Source organism: Anarhichas minor, unplaced genomic scaffold (assembly GCF_050575085.1).
Source record: "Anarhichas minor isolate MPS153535 unplaced genomic scaffold, ASM5057508v1 ptg000025l, whole genome shotgun sequence".
Taxonomy (NCBI): Eukaryota; Metazoa; Chordata; class Actinopteri; order Perciformes; family Anarhichadidae; genus Anarhichas; species Anarhichas minor.
In genome coordinates this window covers 10,906,734-10,932,758 of record NW_027466471.1, presented here as the reverse complement: position 1 = coordinate 10,932,758, position 26,025 = coordinate 10,906,734, and the positions used below count along the sequence as shown (strand labels likewise).

Genomic DNA, 26,025 nt, shown 5'->3' with positions numbered 1-26,025 from the left:
TCTGTAAAAAAACGACTTTTTGATTCATCACTAAGACCTGCAATACAGTCTTAGCCAGCTGAATTATGAAAAGCTGAACTAGTGGATATCGCACAAATGCACAAGAAAAACAGATAAGTTCACCCCTCACTATCCCAATCATCCCGAGTAACATTTAGGAGTCCATCACCTTCACTGGTTGACCGGCAGGTCCATCTGTCTTTGCAGGATTAGACAGGAATATGAACACTGGTCGGTTGTATAACAGAAGATAATGCCGCAAACACACACAGGGATTGTTAAGGGATTTTTATGGGAGTACGTTAGGCAAACAAGGCTAAAAATTAGGGTTATCCAAGCAAACTACAGGGCAGGTCCACTGTTACTGTTGAAACGTGGTCATTTGTTTCCTCCATCACAAAGTGCTTGCATACAAACACTCATGAGTGCTAGCCAGGATCAGAGACAAATGGTGTTGGAGGATTGGAATAACTCCATGACAGTGAAGTCCACATAAACAATCTGTCACAACTGACTGACAGCTGAGATGGTCAAGATTTTTTGCAAAAGGAAGTGAGGACCTAACGTACGATTAAAACCAATGGAGAGCTAAGAGAGATGGAACAGCAGGTCAACAAGTACGTGAGCAGGCATGGCACCTAAAAGTACTCGTGGCCTGCTGATCCACATGTACCGTCAACATTGGAACAAAAGACATTCTCATTCTTCACGCAGCTTATCTGAATTAAAAAAGGGGGCATGATCAGAACCATTTACAGAGAGCAGTACCGTGCTGTTGTCGCAAGAAATGTTTGCCATCACAGAGGGGGCAGAGAGGGAGCGGCGGGTTGCAAAGGTCGGGGGGTGGGGGACAGGTGAAGGCTCCGAATTCTGAGGTGTGCTTGTCTCAGTAGATGAAGAGTCTGAGTCCGGGGGGCATGACAGAGGTTCCCGTGGCACGCTTGATGGAGTATCCAGAAGAGTATTAGCTGGAGATTCCTGGGGTGCACTGGATGGACAATCTTGGGGACTGGAGGATGAAGTACTGGCTGGAGGATCACCGCATGATGTTGGAAAATCACTGGATGGTGTTTTGTTTTCGCATGGAGTTGTAGGTGAGCTTTCTTTGCTGGGCAGTACATGCAGCAAGGCATCAGGTAGCCCCATTACCTGGCACAGGGCCTCCACTTGCCTCATCAGCCTTTCTTGCTGAATCCTCAGCCTCAGGTTCTCCTCCTGCAGCCTGGCAACAGCCTCGGCCAGAGGAGCCACCTGAGCTCCGGCCTCCTCCAGACGGGCATCCACTCGCTTCCCAAAGGCCTGCAGGTCGCAATGGACCTCCCCCACAGCACACTGTAATGTTAATTCAAATTTCCTCTTGCAAAACTGCCCCTCTTCATCTTCTGCATCCTCCTGAGCAAGCAGATCCCCTATCACCTCCTCCAGGCCAGACTCGGCACAAACGCTATCTGGACTGCCCAAAGCCTCCGGAGCCTGTGAGGCTGGGAGGAAGTCCAGGTTCACTCCAGGCATGGCCAGACCAGCTGCACTTAATGTCACAGTGTGTTAGTTTGAATCTTCTTGTGTCCCAAAAACTTATGTTGGGGTGTAAAATCAGAGACTTCAAAAGGTTGTGGCCACAGATGTGAGGGTAGAAAGTGTCCGATCTATCCGTCTGTCTACAGACCTTTCAAAACAATGCACGTTCTTTATAGCCCGAGCAAATCTCCCCTCTTTACCGGCCAACACCCTGACAGCGAATGAGCATGAAAGGAATCCCGTTTCCCAGGCAGCAGAAGCCCCACCCCTTAATTTCAGGTGCCATGGACATGTCTATTTATCTCCTGCCCTGCCGTTATTCCACTGAGCCAGTGAGTCCTGGGGCACTGGTGGAGGCTAGAGGGGGAATGGTAGTGGCAACAATTCAGAAAACTCACCCCTCCCTCTTTCAACTTTGCTGTTATTTAGAGCCGTTGTCCTTCACACCTCGATTGACAGGCGAGGTGAGGTTCTAGGCCTGGGCTGAGTGGAGTTACACGTCAGTGGTTCACTCCTCATAAAATTGCATTTGGAAAATATGCAACGCGCAAAATGCGTTGTGACAAATCAGGTAAATTGTGTTGCATGACTCTGATCTAAGGCAGACCTCCAGGGGGAAGATCAGTCCATGAAGGACAAAGTCTAGTTTAGAGTCATGACACAGCAGACTGGCTGACCAGTGAGGGTGAGCTGGGGGCCAGTTCTCCACGCCTCTGGGCAAGGATGTTGGGAAGGACATTATAGCGCTTACAAGATTCCGAGTTAGTCTTACTGACAAAGCAGCAGGGGCCCAGCTGCTGCTCACGTGGAAGCTTCAAGTGCTTTTGTGATAAATTAAGAGCTTTCCAAGAGCGCTGAAAGAAGTCTGTGTGTGTACGTTGTTCAACGTGGAAGATGCTAAAGCACATCTTTTAAATGCCTACAGACGATTTATAGGCATACTGCAGACCATGCAGAGAAATCCATTGGTACTGTACATACTGTATCGCTGCGGGAAGTCTGATGCAACATGTAATAAACCTGTAATTTTTGAGAACATGCAATTACATCACAAGCATTTAAGTGATTTTAAAAAGTGCAACCGAGAACAATGAGTCAAATGGCAACAGCGGTCTCTCCTGGGATTTACAGGTAAACAAAACAGTTCCCAGGAATAATCTGGCCTCGAGGGAGAGTGGCGAGAAATGTGACTGGCAGCAGGGAAAATGGGTCAAAACCCAAGAAGGACATGGCTCTGGTCTTACCATGCATCAAAGCACCTACCCAAAGCAAAGTGGAGTAGAGACTACAATGTTCTGCATGTATATATATGTCTGTGTTTGCAGTAGGATGTGACTGCTTCTCTGGCTATTGTGAACCCTTTGTTTGCTTCCAACAGAGCTCAAAAACAAAGCAATGTAGAGATTTCAGTCAGAACCAACATGGCAATGAGGGAAACAAATTTAAACCGAAGCGGGCAATAAAACTTCATCCAGACATGTAATTCCCTCACATCTTTTTCTCCCCAGTTTTCACCGAGGTCTGCAGAGCCGGCTTAAATCTGTGACACATGTGAGCTGGTTGTGTAACCAGCATGTGTCACGGATCAGCAGTATGTTAACAATGGGGTCCTTCTCCCTCTGTGAGCCAGTGAGACAATCTTTCATTGACTGTGGACCTGTGTGTCCATGTTCCCGCAGCAGCACCTGACCGGTGAGACTGGCCTGTCATCACCCTGGGAATAAAGCCAAGGCATTATTTATATTTGTTTCCAAGGCCGAGCACCGTGGTCGGAACGGACGGACAGCCGAGATGAGCGGCAACAGCTGCGTTAACTCGGAGCAGGAAACATCAATAATCAGCTGCAGGCCTCCACCTGTCTGTAATGGACTCTCATCACTTCACTGCAACACTACGAGCATCTTGACTTCTCCATTAACTTTATGCTTTCGTAATAAATAACAAGGAGCAGCTCTGTCTCTGTTGCTGACATTTGTATTTCCATTGCTTATTTTACCTAAAATGTTTCTCTCTGTTAAGTCTCAAATGGATTGAAATTTATAGACAATTCGCTGTAAGAACTACATGTTTAATTGGATGTATAAAAAAAGAAAATACCACTAAAGAAACAGGAGAGGTTGTGAGTGCTGAAGTTAGACCACAGAGGAGAAGCCCAGACCACCCAAACAGATCAGAGTCCCAGACAGGAACCACTGTGGTCAATAAACAACAATCAGCAACACTAAACAGGAAGAACTTATAAAACTGATGTCTGCACACTCTTCTTCTTCTAATGACCATTTACACTCATTTGAAAAAGGGTACTTCAATATGAATTCTCCCCTGACCCCTCGCACCACCTTCAACTTCAACTAAACCAGTCAGAGAACAGGTGGTCTCCGGATCAGTCTGAGGTAACCAAGCCGCGTTCCCCCTGGTTGACGCTAACCAACAGTGTCGGCTGATGTTTTTACAATCTCATTAGCCAAGTCGCTCAGGCTCAGTGTCTGTATGGGAGAGCAGATCCGGCCAAAGCAGGTGAAAAATCAGCTGAGTGACGACAAGAGCGAAAACTTACTTATTGTCATATCCTCGTGGTTCATCATGATGATGTTGTTTGAATAGCCATATATGTAAATCGCTGCTTAGTGGTGCTAGCATGTAGTCAGCAGGAAAGGAACAATAAAAGACTAAACTAATGATTGGTGATAGTCTACAATCCATACTGTGCTCGTGGGTTGCTGTTGAAAACAATGAAAGCTCCTGGGAGGTCCATAAACCGGAAAAAAGGAAGAATTTGCAATGCAAATTCTTCAACTGCATATATTTCTTTTAGCATAATTTAAAACCCATCATGTTTAGTAATATCATACACATGTTAGCGCACATGCAAAGTACTTACCTGCATGCCGTTATGGTAAAGTTGTAACAGCACTCAGCTCAGACAAGTTTGAACCTCATCTCCTGCAGAACCTTTGTCCTGTTCCTGTGCTGCGGTATCTTAGTTTGTGCCTGCCCCCGAGTTTCAGGGTCTCAACAAGGGTCTAACTGATGGAGACGGTCTCATTCTAACACCTTAAATTCACCCCGCAGCCTTGTGGAGCCTCCTCCCAACCCTAATTACCCAGCTCCTTGATCCCATAACCAGATTACATCTGCGCTGGACACAGGGGGGGGGGGGTGGGATACACAGCCATTAAAGAGTAAACAGGACACCACTTCTCCTCTCCTCGACCTCTCAATCCCCCACACTCCATTCATGAGGACACTTCCTTTCATGGAGCAGCGACGGAGTTAAGGAATGAGGCAAACAGGAGTTTAGCTGTTCTGACCCCAGAGGTCACTGTGAGACGGGAGCGGATTGGTTAGCGTGTGACCACTTTCAGCCTATTAAGTTTGAATCTTTAGGTTTTGGCCCACTAAGAAAAGACGCGGGGAAGAACTTGTGTCAACACGTGTTTCGATGCAGCTGGACAGCAATCATTGTGCATGAAGACAGACAGGTGTGATTTAGGAAACATTTCCCAGATAAATCTCAGTGGGCACGGCCTGCCGAGAGAAAAACAAGGAATGCCCCGGAGCACCTCCCTCTCCCTCTCTCTCCTTCACATACCCTACAAGGACAGATGTGACTGGCTACCCACTCCGTGTTTGATAAACACGGTTCTTCCCTCTCCTCCCTCCTTTTCTCACACTCTGTCTGTCTTTCATTGTCCCGGCTCACTTGCTTTTAAGGCCTTAATGGGTGATTGCTGTGACACGGACGAAGCAAAAACACAGTGGAATTCAATTGAGTCAGCTGGGAATGAAATAGTAGATGAAAACAAAGCGTTAATCTTTAATTGGAAAGGAACCGGGAATGTGGCTTTGAAGTATGTTTGACAGGTTCTGTCTCCACATTCTGCGGAGCCTCAATGTTGTGATCCTTTCCCAGAGAATAAATTGCAAAGGCGGACTGTACCTTGATGGAGGATCCGGAGGAGAGGCTGGATGAGGAAATCTTGAATGGTGTAGCTCTGAGGCCAAGGGTCAACTCTGGAACAGACACAGTGAAGACACAAATTTACATGGATTTTAAGCACAAAACATCTAAACTCAGGTACATATAGCCGACAGCTACAGGTTGAGTAGGAACAAAGGCAGAGAAAGGTCTTGGCACCCATATGCATGTGTACAGTTGAGATGTGTGCATGGTCCTCCACTGTGTTGGTGGTAGCCAATAATCAGTTACATAAGCTGCCAAAGTGTCATAAACAGTACTGTCTCATGTCTAATGAGAGACATGCCAGAAAATGTAGTTGACGCCACCTTTAATATAAACAACCCTCTCCATTTGCCTGCAAGAGTACGCACATGTATGTGATCCGTTGTCAAACCCCCCACACACACACGCTATATCATAAAATACAGGATTGATGCACACCAGCACAGCACAGTGTACATTTAAGACTTTAAGAAGGTGGATACTTTTGAGAGAAACCGGAGACACGATCACAGCCTGCCTTTGGTGAGTGGAAGACAGGCAGGTTCCCAAAAAAGGAGCCCAAAACCATTACAGCAAATTGAGCTGAAAAACAAAACTGTGTGACCCTCGTGAAGTGGGGCTGCCAGAATGTGTCGGGGGTGTTGGTTGTAAGAGGTGTAATCGCAGAGGTCCAGCTTGAGTCTTAAATAAACTGTTTGGGTTGGAGGTCCCGGTTGCTGCAAAGAGCTGAAACTTAAGACGTCTTGTTTGGACAGACAGTAATAGCGGCTGTAGCAGCTCTGCTCCTGAAAGAGAGATTCAAGCTATTCACGTTTTTGTTTCATGCAATTCATGAAACCCTGCTGTTACTGTTTGAACCGCGAGTATGTACTGAGTGCTAAGTACATGTACAGGAACAATGTGTTTTAATGAGACAGTCCAGCTGCTTAATATACTTATTACCTATATTTGACAATACAGAAACTTTTGTCAGCGTGACGTGACATGGAGATTCACTCATTTAGAAAAAGCAGAGTTAGCTCGGTTAATGATAACTTTATGCATTATTTTCTTTTTATCTATTTCAGGTGAGCGACCATGTTTTGATCTGCTGCACAGTCATATTTAGATATTTTCTTCTTCCATCAGCCACCACTACTTAGAGAACAGGGTGAAGTTATTCCCACGCCCGAGTAGCTGCCTAGAGGTTAAGGCGCTGACCAAGAACTGCAAACATCCCTGGTTTGCGTTCAGCCCGGGGACATACGTTGCATGTCCTTTCCCCATCTCTCTTCTCTCATTTCCTGTCATCTGTTCTACTGTTGACTCTCGAATAAAAAAGGCCTAAAATGCAGGAACAACTTTTCTTAGAAAGTTGACAGTAGAGAGATAGCAAACAAAAGAAGGTCTCCAGCCTCATTCAAACGGAGGATCTTGTAGTGTTTAAAACTGCTGGTTAACTGATGACTTTGGAGTTTTATTTTCTCATCTCTCCACAAAAGAAATTACTGGAATAAAGTGTCATTTTAGATAAAGGGGTGACAGACAACATGTACGGCATGGAACAAACAGAACACTGCACTGTGTAGGCGAGCAAGCTTACTCAACTGCACTGTAACAGTATTTCTATTCAGTCTGGCCTGAGAAAGCCAATTATTGTTTCCTTTGTCTGAATGCACTTGCTTCTGTTGACTACTGACCTCACCCACTCCACACTGGCCCGCTCTTTAACAAATACCCTTCAGTACAATCACGGCGTTTCATATTCAGCACTAACATCTATCCCCACTCGTCCACACGGTTTTGCTTGTCATCATCCCACTTGTGACCGATTCCTTGGTGCCGGTCGCCTCCCACACTGACTGGGATTCCACTGTGATGCAAGTGTTGATATTAGCAAGGAAAGACGAACAGTCGCTAACTTAAGATTCACGCTGGCTGAAACACAGTGGGCTGTAGATCTGTATGCTCTACGGACTCCATAGAAAGCTTTAACAAGGTCGATATAATCAAGTTCTTGCCTAGAAAGCACGGTGCGTTAAGTGGTAGAACAAACATAGGTGGTGTTTCGACGTCATTCCAATCCTGAATTAACACTTACAACAATATTGCGTCATGTGAAGAGAGTTATTTTAGCAGTGACTGAGCTAGAGTATGAGCGCTGTCAGGTTGGTGCTCCTACCTGGTCTCTGTCCCAGAGAATTAGTGGTGATGCGTGGGGTCATGTTGGTGATGGGCACGATGTTGCTCCTAGAGGAGGGCGTGGAGGAGGGGGTGGTGCGCCCATCCTTGATCTCGATTGTGAGGAAGGTCTTCATGTCCGGGTCTGCCTCTCCCTGGGTGACCTGGTGTCCAGCTGCTCTCCCTGGGGTCTCGTCTTCCTTTGAGTTACTGGAGGCATGCACATCTTTTTCAGCTGGATGCCTCATCCCACCCATGGAGCTCTGCCATTGGCTAGCTGAAGACAGAGGTTTGTTGGCCACACCTCTTGGCTGAGGTATGTCCTGACTCTGGGATGCGGCAGAGGTGCGAGATGTGGAGTCCACACGTGGCCTTGCTGGCCTGTCTCCAGATGTGCCGAGGGATGCTGCTGTATGTGTAAACAGCTCGGTGGCTCTGGAGAGATTCATCTGGCCGCTGCTGCCGGAGGTTGTCCCGTTCCTCAGAGGGGCCTTCTTCAATGCCGGGACATTTGGGCTCTGGCTGGGCTCAGCAAACTTGCGCATGCGATCACGTACAGAGTTGGTGCGGTTGAAATGTTCCACAACATCTTTCTTCTCAGATGCTGTAAAGACATAATGCAGGAGGGGAGTTGAAATCACAGAAAAACATTCAATTCGACACAGAGCCTCGACCCCGGCCACTATTCAGTGTGAATTTAACACACTTATAGTCTCTTGCTCTCATCATCTCCTACTCCACCTCAAAAGCCCTCTATAAATCCCATTCCTCTTTTCCTGCTCTCTCAAGGTTTTGTTCCTGCCCCTTTATTTTGCTTGACTTAACCTCCTCCGTTTCACCGCCTTTCAGTTTCTATTTTTTGGACTTTTCGGGACATGTTTCTTCCACTCATGGATATTTTTTTTCATTCTCTGATCCTTAATACTGTCAGATAATGTGAGCAAAGCCCATGATTTGGCACAGACTCTCCAATGGAAAAAACATTAATGATTAGAGGAGAAGATATTAACTGAGGTCATCCTAACAAAGAAAAAAGAAAGAAAGATGTGCTGCTGAGGAGGAAAACCAGCGTTTATAGTACAGTGGACAAAGCAAAGAGCACCGTCTGGAAGAAAGATATGTATCTTATAACATGCCCTCTTCCCAGCACTCTCCTGTGAGTGAGTGGCTCTATGCGGTAACACTAATGGCTGTCATTGTCCTACAAGCGACGAACCATCTGGTGAGATGGTATTACACACTTTTAAATGCAATGTCCATAAAGTAAACCAAACTAATCTGGGCCTATAGTGATAACAGCATATACGAATTGCAACCTATCATTTCCAGTATCAATAAATCAGTGGAGTCATTTTCAAATTTACAAAAATTAAATGGTGAGAGCCAAGAATATTAAAAATGTCTTATTCCGATCAACAGTACTGACCCCAAACAAATTCAATTAACAATGATTCAGAAGAGAGAGATGCAGCAAATCCTCAAATTCCAGAAGCTGGAAAGGATGAATGTTTGGATGTTTCCTTGATAAATGCCTCAAAAGATTATCAAAATTGACACGTGGATTGATGTTCTATTGATTAATCAGTTCAGGACGACGAGTTGGACTGAGATCTAAGAGGACTAGTTTCTTACCAAAATCCTTTGCTTTGCCATGAGTGAGGGGCAGATCGCTGTTTGTCATCTATAAAGGGGAAAAAAACAAAAAAGCGAGAGGAAGTAGAGGAGATAAAGGGTTAAAATGCACTGTGCCTGTATTGACAACCACAGAGCTGCCATATTGAGTCCATGTTTAACAGGGCAGCGATGCACATTCATGAGGGACTAGAGTCTATAGATGGCTGTGATGAAAACTACGCGCACACACACACACACACACACACACACACACACACACACACACACACACACACACACACACACACACACACACACACACACACACACACACACACACACACACACACACACACACACACACACACACACACACACACACACACACACACACACACACACACACACACACACACACTCCTAAATACAGAATCAACCGGTGGTGTTTTCATTATGTAACATTTGTGTTTGGAGTGAAGCAGTTGGCCTCTGTTCTTTTTTTGGCAGCGGGGCCGTGATGGGCCCCAGAGTGTTTACATTACTCTCAGGAGACTGAGCGGCAGCGTCTTTTGTCGGGAACAATAAAAGAAGTCCAGGGCCAGCCTTGGGTAAACACATCTAGAGGAGCGACACGATGGCGTCATGGTGACCTGAGCCCCCCCAACATGGGAAATGTTGCTCAACAGCCAACAGTCAGTGCAGAAACAGCAGCTCTGTGTGCGTCTGTGTGCTCTCTGTACTGTGAGGGGCTGAGGAGAGACAGAACCTCTGGTCCGTAACCCTGTCTATCCCTCTCTGACAGCAGGTGAGGAGGACACGCCGCTGAGGTGAAGCAGAGACACTCAGGTGCACAGTTTGTTTGCGTAGCCAAGTAACGAAAGTTAAACAGCACCTAAAAAGAGCTCGGCGTGCTGTGTTTATGGATGCCGATGTGACCTGGGTGTCACTGAAGAATGGGGTGTCAGGGTTGCTTGTCAGGGATAATGAAATATAAAGAAAGAAAGGGAGAGCTTGGACGGTTCTGTATGTGTCTATGTGGCTCAACACCTCACTCTAGTGGTGCAGTTAGGATACATACTGTGTGTCGTTGCTGCTGGCCCTAACTACACAAATGGGGGACAAATTAAAGAAAAAAGTGAAATGAAGCGTCTACCTTCGAGAACAGTTACAAGGTCCCTTAGCATAGACAAGTCTCCTTAACTCTACAGAAGGGATGAACACCATTCTTACAAAATATACAGTACCTCCTCATGTGGTGTTTTGACAACAGTGGTGGAGATGCATTTACTACGTTTCTCCTCTCTTTAATTCAGTTTTCCTTTAATTTGTCACCTTTCTGTACATTTAGGACTCAAAGACAACAGCCATTCATGACGCAAGGACTGTGCACTCTACCTTCTGCTTCTGGAAGTCGTTTTGTCCCTTGGCGCTGCCGTTGAGCAGGCCATTTGCAGGATCTCTCCTGGATAGAACAGCCCCATCAGGCTGCTCCTGGTCAATGATGCGGTCCTGGTCGGACTGAGCATGGGGGCTGGCTGAACCTTGTCTTCCGCTCTCAGTTTCCGAATCTGTGCTGCAAGTTGAACCACTTGTGGCTTCCTCCACCTCCTCCATTGGACCCTTTTCCTCAGAGCACATACTCACACTCTGTTCAGATGTCCCTGAGTCAGTCCGTTTCCGTGGCAAAAGACCAACGCTGTCTGAAGCCCCAGAGCCCAAACGGGGTCTAGCCCCGGAGTCGGAGACATCTGAGCCCAGTCTCTGTCTGATGTACGACAGGGAGCCGACGCTTCGCTCTGATGCCCCAGAATCTAGGCGACCACGCTGCAAGGGACTCTGGCTCCTGTCTGAAGCTCCAGAGTCCAGCCGAGCTCTGTAGGCTGAGCCCAGACTCTTCTCTGAGGCCACAGAATCCAGATTGGACCTGGAAAGCACAGAGGTCACATCGTGGTCTGAAGCCCAGGAGTCGGACCTTTGGCGATGAGACAGGGCCAGGTCGGACTCTGTGGTCACAGCCTCTCTCTGAGGCTGGATCAGCAGAGGTCCGGGGCCATCGTCCTTCACCAGGTGATCAAGAACCAACACCATGCCTGAGTTGGAGTCTGCAACAGAAAAAAAAACAGATTCTCATATTACTTCTATTCTTTCTCTCACGTCGGTCGTAAACCAAAGCGAAGAGGGTGTTACTGTATGCGAGCAAAGGAAGCAGTAGGTGGTGAAGTTTGAGATTGAAGTGATGGAAATGAAATACTTCTGCGGGCACAGGGGCTCGGCTAGAAAATATCACTCGGGATCGCAGAGGAGGCACGTGGAGACATGAGGGGATGTAGGCATTTCCTCCAGACTGGCCTCAGTTCCCGAGTAAGATTTTTGAGATTGTGTCGGTGGATGTGCGTAAAAGAAAAGGAGGGGTTACAACTAAAGAGAGAGAGCATGTGGCTTAACCATAGGCGGTAAGCAAGTACAAGGAGTCGAGGAGGAAGTGGGGGTGAAATAGAGACGAGGACAAGTACTTCCCCTCCCCTCTGTCGAAGTTCCTGTACCGTTCCTTCTCTCCTCGGGAAACCACACTCCAAACAACACAGCGCTGCCCACATCCTCCCTCTGTGATTGAAGCGCCATGGGGTGTTAGAGACTAACGATGGAATATCTGAGGTCACGTACGTACCGCAGATAAGGAAAACAGAGAAAACCAACAGTGTATTCGAATCCCACATCCCATGTACACACCAAGGTTTAACAACACTTCAGTATGACCTGTGTTTGCACCAACTCTGCAACCAAATGGGGTTCACCAAGTATGCATGCCTGTCATTTACAAACCAAATCAAAGAGTCTGACCGGCAGCCGCAGAAATCTCCTTCAACTCACCGACAAGACAGGATTGAGGCGGACGTTCACAGCTTCATTTAATTCTTTATTGCGTAACACCTCCCAAAAAAAGATGATTGTGTAATACGCTCTGAATAGAAGACGTGATTGTGATACACAATGAGGACAATAAATGGCTGCCATTCTCACATGTGACACTCTGAGTGGTCCACTAGACAGCAGCGTCTATATCTAAAGATGCACCCAAACGCAATTACTGTTCAACTGAAGCGAAAAGACAAAAGGCACTGCTCCAGACTCTCACGTTATTGTTCCATGTTTTTGCCTGTCATGACCATTGTGTAGTGATTTCTGGGAAAATCCCGCTGCTGCTGCTGCTGCTGCTGGGTAATGAGAGGCCTGCTTTTACCTCTAAAATAGCTACAAAAGCAGCTTGAGCACTCTGCTGCCAGTCAATAAATAGAGCACAAACAAAGGACAATCTACGGCTTTTCTTTATCCTTCCATCGCACTGAAGCAATGCCCTGAGGAACGCTTGTGTTAGTCATTGCTGTGAGCGGGTCAACACAGGCTATTTGACTCCGACTCGCCTGCTGATGACCTGGGGTGAACATCATCGCACCTCTGCCTCGGCGTAACATGTAGAAGAGGTTTCTATAGTAAATATACCGTGACTACATAAAATCAAGTGTCTCGTTCAAGCAGTTTCATTAGCGTTTCACAATGTTAACATATAAAGAAAATAAATATACTCCAAGCTGTAAAAAAAACTAAATAAAAAACTAATGGAGAAACCATTTAATGCCATTGGGAAAAGGAGAGTCTGTTTGACCATATTTTTAGGTCATATGCCAGTAATTAATTTTGGCTTGTGAACCTTTTAAGTGAAGCAACGCCTGCTCTTGACCCTTTGTTACAGGCTGCATACGTCTCTGAGCTGTGAGCAGTTCAATCAACGTTATGTTTCCGGATCAGATTGCTTCATTTGAATCACTTTTTAGAGTCTCAAAGTAAAATCCTCCTGATTTTCCAATGAAAAACGCAAATACTTGAGAAATTGTGAGTGTGGTCTTCTTCTTTCCATTCCGTCAATCCTCTCAGGTTTACCTCGTGACCACGGTGGTGGCTCTTGACCCCTATATGCTGGGAACCTCTGTATACTCAATGACCTGATATACATGCATTACTAGTGGCTTGGTAATAATGGAAATACACATTCAGTCCTTCACAGCGTTTGTGTGTAAAACTGGCATTAGTGTCAAACTTGAAGTTAAACGAATGAAACTTGAGGCACGCAACACATTCCACTGAGCGTCTCTGCTAACATTTCCTTTCCTTAATCACAGCCTTTTCTTGTAAACAAGTTACAGTCGGCACTAGAATGCAGTACGACTGGACACACGGTAATTGAGGTAAAGCATGTGAATATAAGCTTTCTTTTGTCTGAGAGGTAGAGGTATGTGTGCTGTGTTCAAAGACCAAAAAGAACCCACCGATTATTTTCCAAGTCAATCTTTTATTTTCCGCCACTTTCCCTCTGCTGAAAAGACAACCGCCTCTTCAAGAACCACCGTCCCACCGTCCTTTCCCAACCATAAACGTCAGTGTCTTTGTTGATCGGTGTCCACTTTCTATGGTGGTCTCTTTTTTGTTGACCCTAGCTTCACCCTGGTTTAAATTGTAAGGTAGGGATAAATCAGGAACAGTGGGGAGTTTCTCCACCAAGTCAACTAAGCCATAGTTCTGTTCTGGTATCAGCTTTATTTAGCAGAGGTGTGGCTGTTGGGCTTCCCTCCGTTGCTTCCCATAAACCCACCACCAACGCCAGGCCCATGAGAGGGACACGGGGAGCCAAGTTCAGGGCAGACCGGGCCACACAGAACGACATTATTATAGCTGTCAGATCTCAGGGCCAAGTTTAGGTCAGCCAGGCCTCAAAAACACTTTCATCTTCAGCAAAGGATGATCAATGTCAAATGTGGTATTCTGTATGAAGGGCATTGTCCAATTTATAGTTTGTCCTGATGCATTTATAGTGGGCAAGCTATAGGTTTAGGGTTTGTAACAACATTTATAACGCACTTTCATTGTTTTACAAGCTATTCATCGTCAGCTCTGTGCCTGCAAAGTTTCAAGGATTCAAGTGAACGAAGCACATTCATCCTCTCCTGAAGGCTTGCATTCATACTACTTTATTAAAGGTGGTTAATGAAATGACTTCACACTTAAGAAGCCATTGTCATTAAGCCTCTGGCTGTGAGTGACTCCAAACGGTTAATAAAGTGAGATGAAGGAGCCTGAACTAATATGACCTCCTGACCGCCACCTCAGGAGAATGGCTCCTTCAGCTGACTATTTTAACAGGCAGTGAAGAGGAAATTGCATCAAGACGGATGTATGCAGCCACGTAAACGCAACAGAGTTGGCCAGTGTTGGCTTCCAGTTATAAGTTCTTACTCAAACTTGAGCTTTGGGTAAAAGTTTACAGCATATAAAAGATTTAGTGTTTCAACGATTCCTAAAGTGTGGCACGGCTAAACCGGACCCAACTGTGCATAGCATGCAGACGATATGCAGTCTGTCACAAGCAGTTTGTTACTGAGCGAGTGTTTCTCACCTTTTCTCTGCAGCTCTCTGCTTTGTTGTGTCTGCTGGCCGCGTAACTCCAGGATCTGAGATCTGATATGCTCACTGTGACTCTCCCGCTCTGTCTCCTGTAAAACAACAAGAACAAAGACACACTCATGCTATGAGCATCTCAATAAAGCTCCAGATGCATCATGCTCTTTAATGTCGCCAGGTTTTTATTGGGGAAAAACGGCCAACCCACTCCTCTGATCAAAACCTGATGTAAACATCATCCCTACGATCATCTGTTTGAGGTCAGCTGGTGATCACAACAGTCTTTTGTTGGAGGTTGAGGTCAAATGCTCCAGCCACGAAGAGCAACATGTTTGGCCAGCTGGAAAAGTAAAGATCTGTTTTATTTTCCATTGTATACGTCTGAGAGAGAGAGAGAGAGAGAGAGAGACAGAGAGAGAGAGAGAGAGAGAGAGAGACAGAGAGAGAGAGACAGAGAGAGAGAGACAGAGAGAGAGAGAGAGAGAGACAGAGAGAGAGAGACGCCCCCAGTGCCGAAAGAGCCAACATATCCAGCCAACGTATATATATACTTTACAGCCCGACTTGACTCGGGTAGCTGCCACTCCTTCAAGATTACCTGTAATCTGACTGCAGCACAAAATATAGCTCTTTGCGCAGCACTCTGGCCCTAACCTGCACCGATAGAGGAACGTCACAGCAGGGGGAGATCTCGGAGGAGAAGCAGGAGTATTTTGGCATATGGAGAGGAAACAAGAGAGGTGTAGGAGGGGAGGACGGAGGGGGGAAAAGATGAAGATGCCGGCACTACTGTTGGGCCTCTGGTGCCTGAACTTGAACTACTCCACAGGAGAATCAGCTGCACAAATAAGGCTCCTTCGAGCACGTGAGCACGTGATCTCACACACACACACACACACACACACACACACACACACACACACACACACACACACACACACACACACACACACACACACACACACACACACACACACACACACACACACACACACACACACACACACACACACACACACACACACACACACACACACACACACACACACACACTTTAAATCACTCCCAAACATATTTGTAATCCACAACACTCCGAGGACTTGCAAACATTTCCTTTAAAAGGAAAAAAAAAAACCCTCTTGCGTGTGGAACTTCAAGTGGTATGCGTCATTCTGTAGCTCATTTGAAATGATGAACTATATCACGGCACAACAACTCCTTAAAGGTGTTTTACGAGAGCCATCTGGTTTAAGAATAGTCCCACAAAAGGTTTGGGTGGATCCTGAAAAAACATACAGGACGTGACCTTACATACTGAAAATATAATACCAGATCTACAGCCTACAATTACTTCAAAAAGGCTTCTGAAAACACATTCACAAGGTCTCAAGCAAGCAAAGAAATCACACGCCAAAATCAGTTGTCCATGTGTAAACTATGTTATCCTGCACAAGAGACTGGCACAGTTGGCACCAGCAGCTACAGATTGGATCTTATAAGTCACACCTTTGTGTGTTTTAAAGAAAAAAAGAGGCTTTTAATCAATGCAGTGTGCGATCAGAGAAAAACCGAACACAAAACAAATTCCAACACAAACGAGAGGCAGAGGTGAGAAAAGACTCGAGGCTTTCTGCTCTGTCGACTGTGACCTTCCCCACCTTGAGCAGATTACAGGGCGGAGCGGCTCAATCACTGAAGAGAAACTTTAATGAGACACTGCTGAGGAGACGTCAGGACAAACAGGAAAGGTGACTCTGGAATGGCACTGTTCAGGTTAAAAACAAAGACACCACATCATTGAATCTAGTTAGATAAGAGTGAATAAAAACGAGTGAAGTTTTGTTGGTAAAATCGTTTGTGAAAGAAATCTTTCAGAAAAGCGAGATAATTGAAATACTACATGTGACATCACAGCAGTGTAAATCTACATAGAAGGTGCTCCCGTGTTATTTTTTCCATGGCTTCAACTTTTTCCCATATGGAGGAAAAAAGTGGCAGCACACATTCTGGGGCATAAAAAAACCCGCTAAATGTTGCTCGCAGACTGAGAATTTAGAGGAATGCTGATTTAATGAGTCATTACAGTGTCTGATGAGTTTGGAGGACAGAAACAGTCTTCAGCAACAACACAAAAGACTCGGAGGCACTACAGCGTAATAATGCCAGAGGTCCCACACAAAGGGCACTCAATCAAAGAGTCACAGGGGGAGATAATTTAGTTTGAGCCATAAACACAATTAGGGAGGACAAGCCTTTCCTCACCAGCCCCTCCTCTCCCTCTCCTGCTTCTACCAGCAGTCAGACAGACAGCCATCATTTCACAGCTCCCACTAAACCACAGGGAACACATTTCTCACAGACAGCGAGGCAGAGGGGGAAAAAAAAGGGGAAGATAAAGTGGAACTGGAGACGCAGACCAGAGCTGCGAACCTGCTGCCAGCCACCATGCTGTCATTAGCGGCTTCCCTCTGGCCCCGACCGTGAAGACCTGACAGAGTGGAACCAACACCGTCCCCGCGCACGAACCGCTCATCCCATGTGGCCTCAGGAGCCTGCTCGCTTTGGACTATAATTGCAAAAAGCTCAAACGCGTAAACACAAAAACAACTGTCCACTATTGTGACCACAGCGAGGCGTCGGCCATCTGGATTCCTCTGAACCCTCAACTCCACACAAAATAAGAACAACGAGGCCGAGCTGAGGCACACACCTCCGTCACCTGCCGACTCCGACCGCTAAGATCAGCTACATGTTAACATGCTGGGGTTCAATGCTCCAACTTTCCATGGAAGTTAAATCCATCACAACGCTGGTAGGCTCAGACCTTCAGAGGGTCTTCCCATGGCCTCCACATGGTCGAGAGGAGAAGCCTGGCGGCTCTCTTTCCATTACTGCAGCCTGAGGAGCCACACACTCGGCTTACCTCCAACAACTGAAATACGGTAGCTGGAATGAAGTAGCAATCATCTCAATATCACACACACACAGACACACACAGTCTGGAGTGAGGGAAACCACAAAAAAAACTCAGCCCTTAGCCTCATTCCCATTTCTACTTACTGCACATCATCACATGCCAATCTAAGCTTATTTTCTGGTCTTTTCAAAATGGATCGACTGTACGTTTTTCCCTGAAGCACAACTCATCTCCGAAGTCTGCTAAACCCTCTCTATTGCAAACATTATAAACTTCAAGACAGTTAAAAACGAGTCTTTCCTCAGGTCTCCTCTTGCAACATGTTTATGATGCGATCAGAGAGCAAACAAAACTCTGTCTGGAGCTGCAACACCCGCCTACCCGACACCCTACCTGAGCTCTCCCTACACACCTACACACCTTGCAAACCTGTAGCCTCACAGATACATCTCACAGGATTCATTTACTAAACTGTTAAATACTCAAGATTTCTCTTTAACTTGAATTCCTATCAAGTTATGTTGCTGCCTTAATTTAACAATTCTAGCACGTGTCAATGACCCAGTTTCATGTCATGCATCATTAAGGTGTCATCTACATCCTAAGAGTTAAACTGTCAACTTACGTGAACAAAAACGTTCCGAATCAGCAATGAAACATTATGTACACAAACCTGAAAGGTAAGCAGAGAGGCAGGTACGTCCCATTCTTCAGTCAGACAGAAACAAGCACAGATCGATGAGGTAAAAAGTTGAAATGGCCTTCCAGAGCATAGAAAAAGCTAAAGACAGTCAGAGAGGAGAATTTGATCTGTGACAGCAGAAAGGAAAAATGTGAATGACATTTACCTTCTCTTCACTGACCCGCCTCTCTCTCTCTGTCTCTCTCAGCAGCAAACCTCTTGGAGTCAGGACGTCCTCTATTCTGTCGCTCTACTCCCTCAGCCACATCACATCACACACACTCTCTCTCTCACACTCACACACACCACCACCACCAACACCACACATATACACACATAATACCAACAAGCCACTCCCTTGACTTCCCCTCCCTCCCATTCTGTCTCCAAAGGGATCTGACCCCCCCCACACACACACACTTTTTCTTACAGGTTAAAGGGTTGCCTGGTTGACACATTAACTTCTGACACACTCTCAGTTTTGACCTATAATTCCTCCAACTGCTGCAGTAAGACTAGATGAGATAGTTTACCGTCACAGAACCTCATTTAAATTATTGAATGTTTTGCACTTTTTCATTCTGGCAATTTTTTGGGGGCTGCAGACATATCATCTGTTTGTTTTTATAAGCGGTTACAGTATGGTTTCTCATAAAAAAAAAGGAAACTCTTACTGTACGTTGGCTATCCTTGCGTGGCATTAAAACGTGGCCATTAAATACAGTCATTACCTTCTAATGGATGATGGATTCTGGTAAAATTACAGCTACGCTGATCCACTAATCAAGCATACGCTATATATTTTCCATCACAAGGTGTTGTTACTTTGAGCTGGTGTTTGTTTGAAGCTGCTGGAAGTGTACACATTTATTGTGTGCGTGTTTGGCTGCTGTTGAGGCCTATCTATGACCTCCAGCTGCCACGGGACAATTGCACGCAGCTCAAAGAGATCCGCTGCTATGATGTGAGTGGAAGGAGCCCTGCTGCTGCTGGTTGATGTTGTTTTTGGCCTCGACCCCATTCCAGCGCAGACTGGGCTGCTGAGGCACAGCTGGTGGGCTGCCTGCCTGTCTGTCCGAACCACCCCCGCCCGTTCTCCTCGTCATCCAGATCTCCAACCCCCCCGACCTATTACACCAACTAGCCGAGCCGTACAGCTCAGCTATCTTACAGGAAGTGAGGTGAAAAGGCTTGAATGTCAGAGCATCCTATGACGCCAGCATGCTGTCTTTGTGTCCTGTCCCCACACACACACACACACACACACACACAAAGCACGAGCTACAACAGACAATGGGACAAATACTAACAGCCTTTCATTTTTCTCCCTTTACGTCACTGTGGCGGGAAAAACGGCTGCTTTCACAGGAACCGACAGAACTCTGATAATGCAACCGATTGTATCAGGTGTTCCTCCATCACTCAAAAAGCTTGAGTCAAAGAAACGGTGACCACATACTGTAAGAAGTAACTTTGCTTTTCCTCCACAGACATCTAATCCTCTGGAAACAGAGCGTTCATCGAAAGAACTGTGATCAAACAGCAGATGAGATAACATCTGGCTCCTGGCAGACTCTCGCAAGCAGTTAAGACTCATGTCTTCTCATCATGTTGGCTTCAGCAACCACGATGTTGATAACAACGCTGAAAATGATAAAACGTTAAGGTCAACTCGGAGGACACAGTCCGTTGTCATCCACCAGAGGGCTGAGAGAGACGTCTGAGTTTTAGACCTTTCGTCTCCCTCACTCTAAAATGTCTACGTCAGTGTGCTTTCTTGTCTCACGGTGTTAAACGCTGTGCAGATAGATGTGGGGCCAAATGACAGCGACTGCGAGACCGAAATTCTATCTTTCTCCTCATACTTACTCATAACAAAGTCTGACTGAGGATGTAGAAAACAATAGTGCATTCTTTGCTCCGAGGCAGCCAAAGCATGCGTTTTGTGTGCGTGTCTGTGTGTGCGTGTAGTGCAGCCACGTTCATCACAGTGTGTGACTACAGCCACAAAACTCTTCTTGTTGTTTTCTGCATTCTTCATTGCGGCAGCAGAGAAACCTCAGTGGTCACTGCTGCCAAGCAAACGAACTCAGCAACCACAAATGAGTCCGTGCTCGGTTCATTTTTGCAAATGGAAGCTGACAGGAGTGAGTATTAGAGTAGAGACAGTTACCCATCAGCTGTTCATGTGGTGTTCATGCAGTGACGTGAAATCCATAAAGATTGCTCTATTAACTCTTCTGTACTCACCTCGGTTCCCATGCTGCTCTGGGGCTCCACACTCTCAGGCTCAAGGCAGCGACCCGGAGCTTTACCCCGCTCCACAGGCCCTAAAAACACGGCACAATAGTTAGAATAAAGTAGGTGACTCGTTATCCCATCTGATGTCAAACATCTGGTCATTTCTGAAATTATGAGAAGAGAAAACACAGATCAGACAAGATTATCTGAGGTGTCCTGACGTGGCCCCATTCATCGTGTTTCAGTGACAGGGGCCTCACACAAGCCAGACAGCGCTAAGGAATGACAGGAATCCACTATCTGATCGAGCATCATGGGTACATCTGCCACAGTAACTATGGCGAACACAGACAGCCCGCCATCTCTCCCACTTTAATTATGCATTTACATCAAGACTGAAGCAGACTATCACATCATCATTTGTTTTTTTCATTTTGGCTCACGGTGTTCTAATAAAAATAAAAATAAATACCTCCTAAGGACTGATGGATTAGACAATTGTGGACCTTTAAATTCACTTTTACCTTCAACTAGATCTTTACGGCACCATCTTCACACCAAGTGTGCCAGAACACAGCGGCCAAATGCATCATCCTTAAATGTTTTGTTACAATCACACAGCTGGCGTCGTTTAATCTACTCCGTTAAAAGATGCATCTTTCACGTGGTATTATATTTAACAGACATACAGACACAGCATGACGACATGTTACCAAACAGCAGGACTCACCTTGCTGCTGCTGTTCATCTCGGACTTGTCGGATGGCTGCCCTGATCATCTTCCTCTCCTCGTACTCGCCGGCGGCACGGAGCTTTACACAAACACACGAAATCTCAGTTCGAACAGGACAAGCATGCAGAGTCACCATCATTTTTTTTTTCTTGCCCGTTAATATACTCACCATTTTCGTGAGCTCATCGATGTCCTGGATTGATTGCAGTTCTCGTGACAGGACGTCCAAGTTGTCGTTGTATTCAGACCTGAGAGAGAGAGAGAGAGAGAGAGACTCAAAATATACAAATACAAAATTGTGGGCTTCACTGACTCTATTCTGAGGCCTCTCAGAAGACAACTCCATGATAACCCACAGTTTTCTTGGCTGGGAGAAAACCCATCAGAGGAAACGCTCCCAAGTCGAGCGTGGAAAAAGTGATACTCTGGCATAACAGATCGGACAGCAATGACACACACTGCCTAAAAAAGGCTGCTCCCATCCTCCCCTCATGTCAGCCGCATATTTCTCCATTTCACTGCTCACTTTTATGCTGGTTTCTATTACTCATACCCTCCTCCAGGTCTCCCATTATCTGCGCTTCCCTCCAGTCGGTGGTATTAAAGGATGTGTGGAATATTTCACATTCCACCACTGAGAGGCGCGGGATAATTGCAACTTTTATATGTGTTTTTTACGTGTGTGTGTGTCTTAACATGTGCGCTACAGTAGGTAATGCTCTCTCTAGCCGCTTCACTGAGGCTTTATTATTGTAATCCAAGTCTTCTGAGAGCAGCAGTGAGTGGAAATGATTAGGACCGGCCGCCGGTCTTAATAGGATTCAGTGACAGAGAACGACAGCAGAAGGTTGAGCATCCTCTTCACATCCAATCGTGTTAAATCTTTTGTTGTGCTCCAGTCCAGTCATTCATTAACACCTGTTACAAGACTTAGTGCATCCTGACCTGCAGAGCTCATCTCATCCACACGGAGAAAAACGTTCAGACCGTTAAAGCTTCAAATTCCCACACTATTTGATTTTTATATGATTTTTTTTTTGCATGGTTTTTATGAAGTTTGTCGGAAAAAACCTGCATGGATTCCTCAAATGACACAAATCACCACTAAAATATTTTAATATTTTTAATAAAAGTGAGGTTTGATGAAGACTTATAGGCCACAATGTTTACAGTAACACCAAGATGATCTTCTTCAATATTTAAGCCTGTTTGTCTCGTTTCCCATTCAGTTTGAAAGCAAAAAGATTATTTATTGACAAGATGGCAAAGGTGTCTTTAGAACTGAGTTTTCAGTTTGTCCACATTCCTCGGCTGAATGACACGAGCTGGGAATGGTGTGTTACTGAAGTGGAGAAACACTGAGAAGGCTCTCAGTAAACTAATAAGGACAAACAAATGAGCTGAGGAGAACTACTTCAATTTGACTCTCACGCGGGGTAATGTGACAGAAGGACACATTTTTTAATGTGAAAGTACTTACTGTGAAATGTGCATACACAATGGAAAATGGAAAATGTACTGTGGTTGCAGTTGCTTCTGTCCCCTATGATTTCCTGAATTGACTTTTCCAGACATTTCTCTTTTCCCACTGGAGTTGAGGAACGCTCCATCTGGGTTTTGTGAGTGTTTTCTCAGCATTCCCGGTTCACCTGGACTGGTGTAGCTTGTCATTAGGACTGTGCTCTCTGTGTGCATGTGTGTGTGTGCGTGATCTTACCTGTGCTGGTTCTCCTTGTCCTCCTGCTGTTTGAGGCGTGTGGGCCGAAATCTCTTGCTGGCCAGAGCGGCCTCCATGTCCTCGATCTCTCTGCTCCTCAACTCCCGGATGGCTGAACGGATGAGGCGCCTCTCGTCCAGATCCACGGTTCCATCCAGCTGCATGTGCAACATGAAAAGACAAACACAAAGAGGGCATGAAGACAAGTGTGGAACGTGTGCTAACACAGCAGGACGCCAAATATTTGGGTTGCAAAGATTAGACACTTGTCGCTCTTACATCGCCATCTATGAGCGAGTAGCCTACACACCACAGAAGCATGGTCAGGACACGGCCACACAGTCATACAAGGATCCAGTGCTTCAGCAGCACAACGCAGGCTTGTTGTCAGAGTAAGTACAGGGCGGCGAATAAACAGAACTGTAGGCTCATAGTCGTAGATCCAACTTCTGTCCGTCTCTAGCCCTCTGTAATAAACGCTGTCAAACAAGGACAATAACGTATTTGTTTACAAGAGGGAGCCGACTGTGAGCCAGTGTAGCGCTGACACAGATGTTCAGTCGGAGTACTCTAAAAGGTTTTGGGATTGTCAGCTGTGGTAGCAGCTTGGCTCTAAGGGTAGAAATGTTGGTCTGGTGGTTGACTGAAATATAACAACTACCGGACGGATTGCCATGAAATTGTGAGCATGTCAGTGTGCTGATGTGAGTTTAAAGCTGCTCAGCCTCGTAGAGGCGCTAGCATGGCTGCACACTGTTAGTCTTCGCTATTGATGGCAGCCTAACCAGAGTCACAGGTGACGGGTAACAAACATCCAGTAAGTATCAGTCAGGTGTCGGGACATCCAGGCAGCATGAGACTAAACGGCCCTGGCTTGGTTTTAAATGTGTGGTAGGGAGTTACAGGGTCAGCAGGGCCGATGAACGGCTGATCGATTGGTGATGACAAGTGACCCGACTCCACTAATGTGAAGAGACAGAGCCTCGTGAGCGAGCCGCAGAAGATGAGAAACAGGCTCGGCAACAGCTGGCGCCGGGCTATGAGAAAGAAGTGCGTTCGGCTCATCGACCAGGTGTCTTCTTCTCAGGCTGTAATTTATCTCGGTTGAACAGTAGCCAGGCTGCAGGAGGCCCCAGAGTCTCGGATGTTGAAGTGGCTCACTTAAAAACACTCACTGAGCCATTTCATCGCTCCGAGCGGCTATTAGTTCGAAAGGTTTGTTTTTTCAAGCAAAAGAGGAGTAATTAAGGTGGTAAGACACGCCTGCAGACAGACACACCAGTCAGGGCCATCGATGCTTTCATGTCAGCGACAGCCGTGAGCCTGGGAGGGTAGAGTGAGCCCTCTCCTGTCAAATGAGAGACAGATCTCAACAGCGGGATACCTGTCAACACGTGCAGGGATGAGCAGCTCCTGCTCCTCTGGCAGGCTTTCCTGATACACGTCACGCACAAACACACACTTCCTGCTGCACCAGTTAAAGCCCGCAGAGTAAAGACACAGACCTTTGTATGCCAACTGGCTTCTACCAGACGGAGCAAGCTAAGCCTTGCACCCTGGTGGGCTGAGAAGGGGGTTGATGTGTAAATGTGCCTCCCCCCCGCTGCTGGGCCTGGAGGAGGAAGAGGGGCGGGGGGGTTGTCTCACAAGAGATGAAGAGAGGGCCGGTGGTTTTGAGGTCTCACTGTGGTTTGACAAAATATGCAGCCCGAGCTGCACTAGCTCAGAGGGGCTCTCCTATGTACTGCAATTTGTGAGAATTTAAAGTGCTGAGCTGACAGAAAGCGGCATGAGGAAGGAGGAGAAGAATAAGAGGGGAAAGTAAAGCTGTGAACGGGGAGAAAGGACGACAAAGTGAAAGAGAGCAAAAAGGAAAGAGAAGCTGGACTCGGGTATGCCTAAAAAAGGGCAGATGAGTGCTGGGTGGGAAAGGTCATTCCTCACATTCCTGCTGACTCACAAGGAAAGAGGTGCTAGCGAAATGTGACGATCAGGAACTGGGTTTGGGTCTGACCCAGCAGGGAGATGATACAACAACCCGGAGAGGAAATGAGAACACACTTGCTCATTTCTATCATTGTCCAGTGTCTCTCTCACATGCCACACACACACACACACACACACACACACACACACACACACACACACACACACACACACACACACACACACACACACACACACACACACACACACACACACACACACACACACACACACACACACACACACACACACACACACACACACACACACACACACACACACACACACACACACACACACACACACACACACACACACACACACACACACACGAGGGAGCAGGCTGTTACCACACTGTCAAGCTTAGTGTTGAATGATTTTCATGATGCAATTATACAGCCAGTGCGCAGCCAAGTTTTCGGACTGACTGATTTATTTATTCATTATTGAGCTATAACCAGAACAGGCTCATGCCTTGGCCTCTACTCTAAAAACAATAACTTCTGCGTAGCATTTCAAGACAGGCTGTATTTTTGGACTTTGTTCCGTGCATGTCAGTTTAAACATCAAGCAAAACACACATAAGAAAGAGAGCATGTGATAGACTGCAGAACTGCCCACATCAGTTACTGTAATCTTGAATTGAAATACAAGCACAGAGCGGGGAATTATAATCATGATGTGATGAAACGGGTAGACGAAAAACAAACCCTACATGTGCACGTCAGCACTTTGACTTTTACCAGCTCTAACACGAGGCGTTTTAAATGGACCAATCGGAGCACAGACAGGCTGCGCTGTTTGGATTGGTTGCAACATTTGTACACTCAGTTCAACTGGCACAGATCCAGCAGCTGTAACTGACTTTTCCTTCATGTATTTGAAAGGTCGACCAATAATTTCCTCGCACAGGAAGGTGATGACTGGGCGTAACCCGAGCAAATAAAACACACCTTAAACCTGGGAGCCTGCCAAAGAAGACAGAAACACACACACACACACACACACACACACACACACACACACACACACTCGCGTG

At 46.2% G+C, this 26,025-nt stretch overlaps 1 protein-coding gene across 1 annotated transcript in view; it reads right to left on the bottom strand.

Annotated features, from left to right (window-relative positions):
- smtnb (smoothelin b) overlaps positions 1 to 26,025 on the bottom strand; it is a 45,190-nt gene that overhangs the window by 8,795 nt on the left and 10,370 nt on the right. The window contains 9 exon segments of the mRNA XM_076099081.1: positions 5,459 to 5,532; positions 7,644 to 8,246; positions 9,275 to 9,323; positions 10,652 to 11,358; positions 14,706 to 14,802; positions 20,560 to 20,639; positions 21,281 to 21,362; positions 21,453 to 21,531; positions 23,001 to 23,158. Coding sequence (XP_075955196.1) covers positions 5,459 to 5,532; positions 7,644 to 8,246; positions 9,275 to 9,323; positions 10,652 to 11,358; positions 14,706 to 14,802; positions 20,560 to 20,639; positions 21,281 to 21,362; positions 21,453 to 21,531; positions 23,001 to 23,158 — 1,929 coding nt within the window.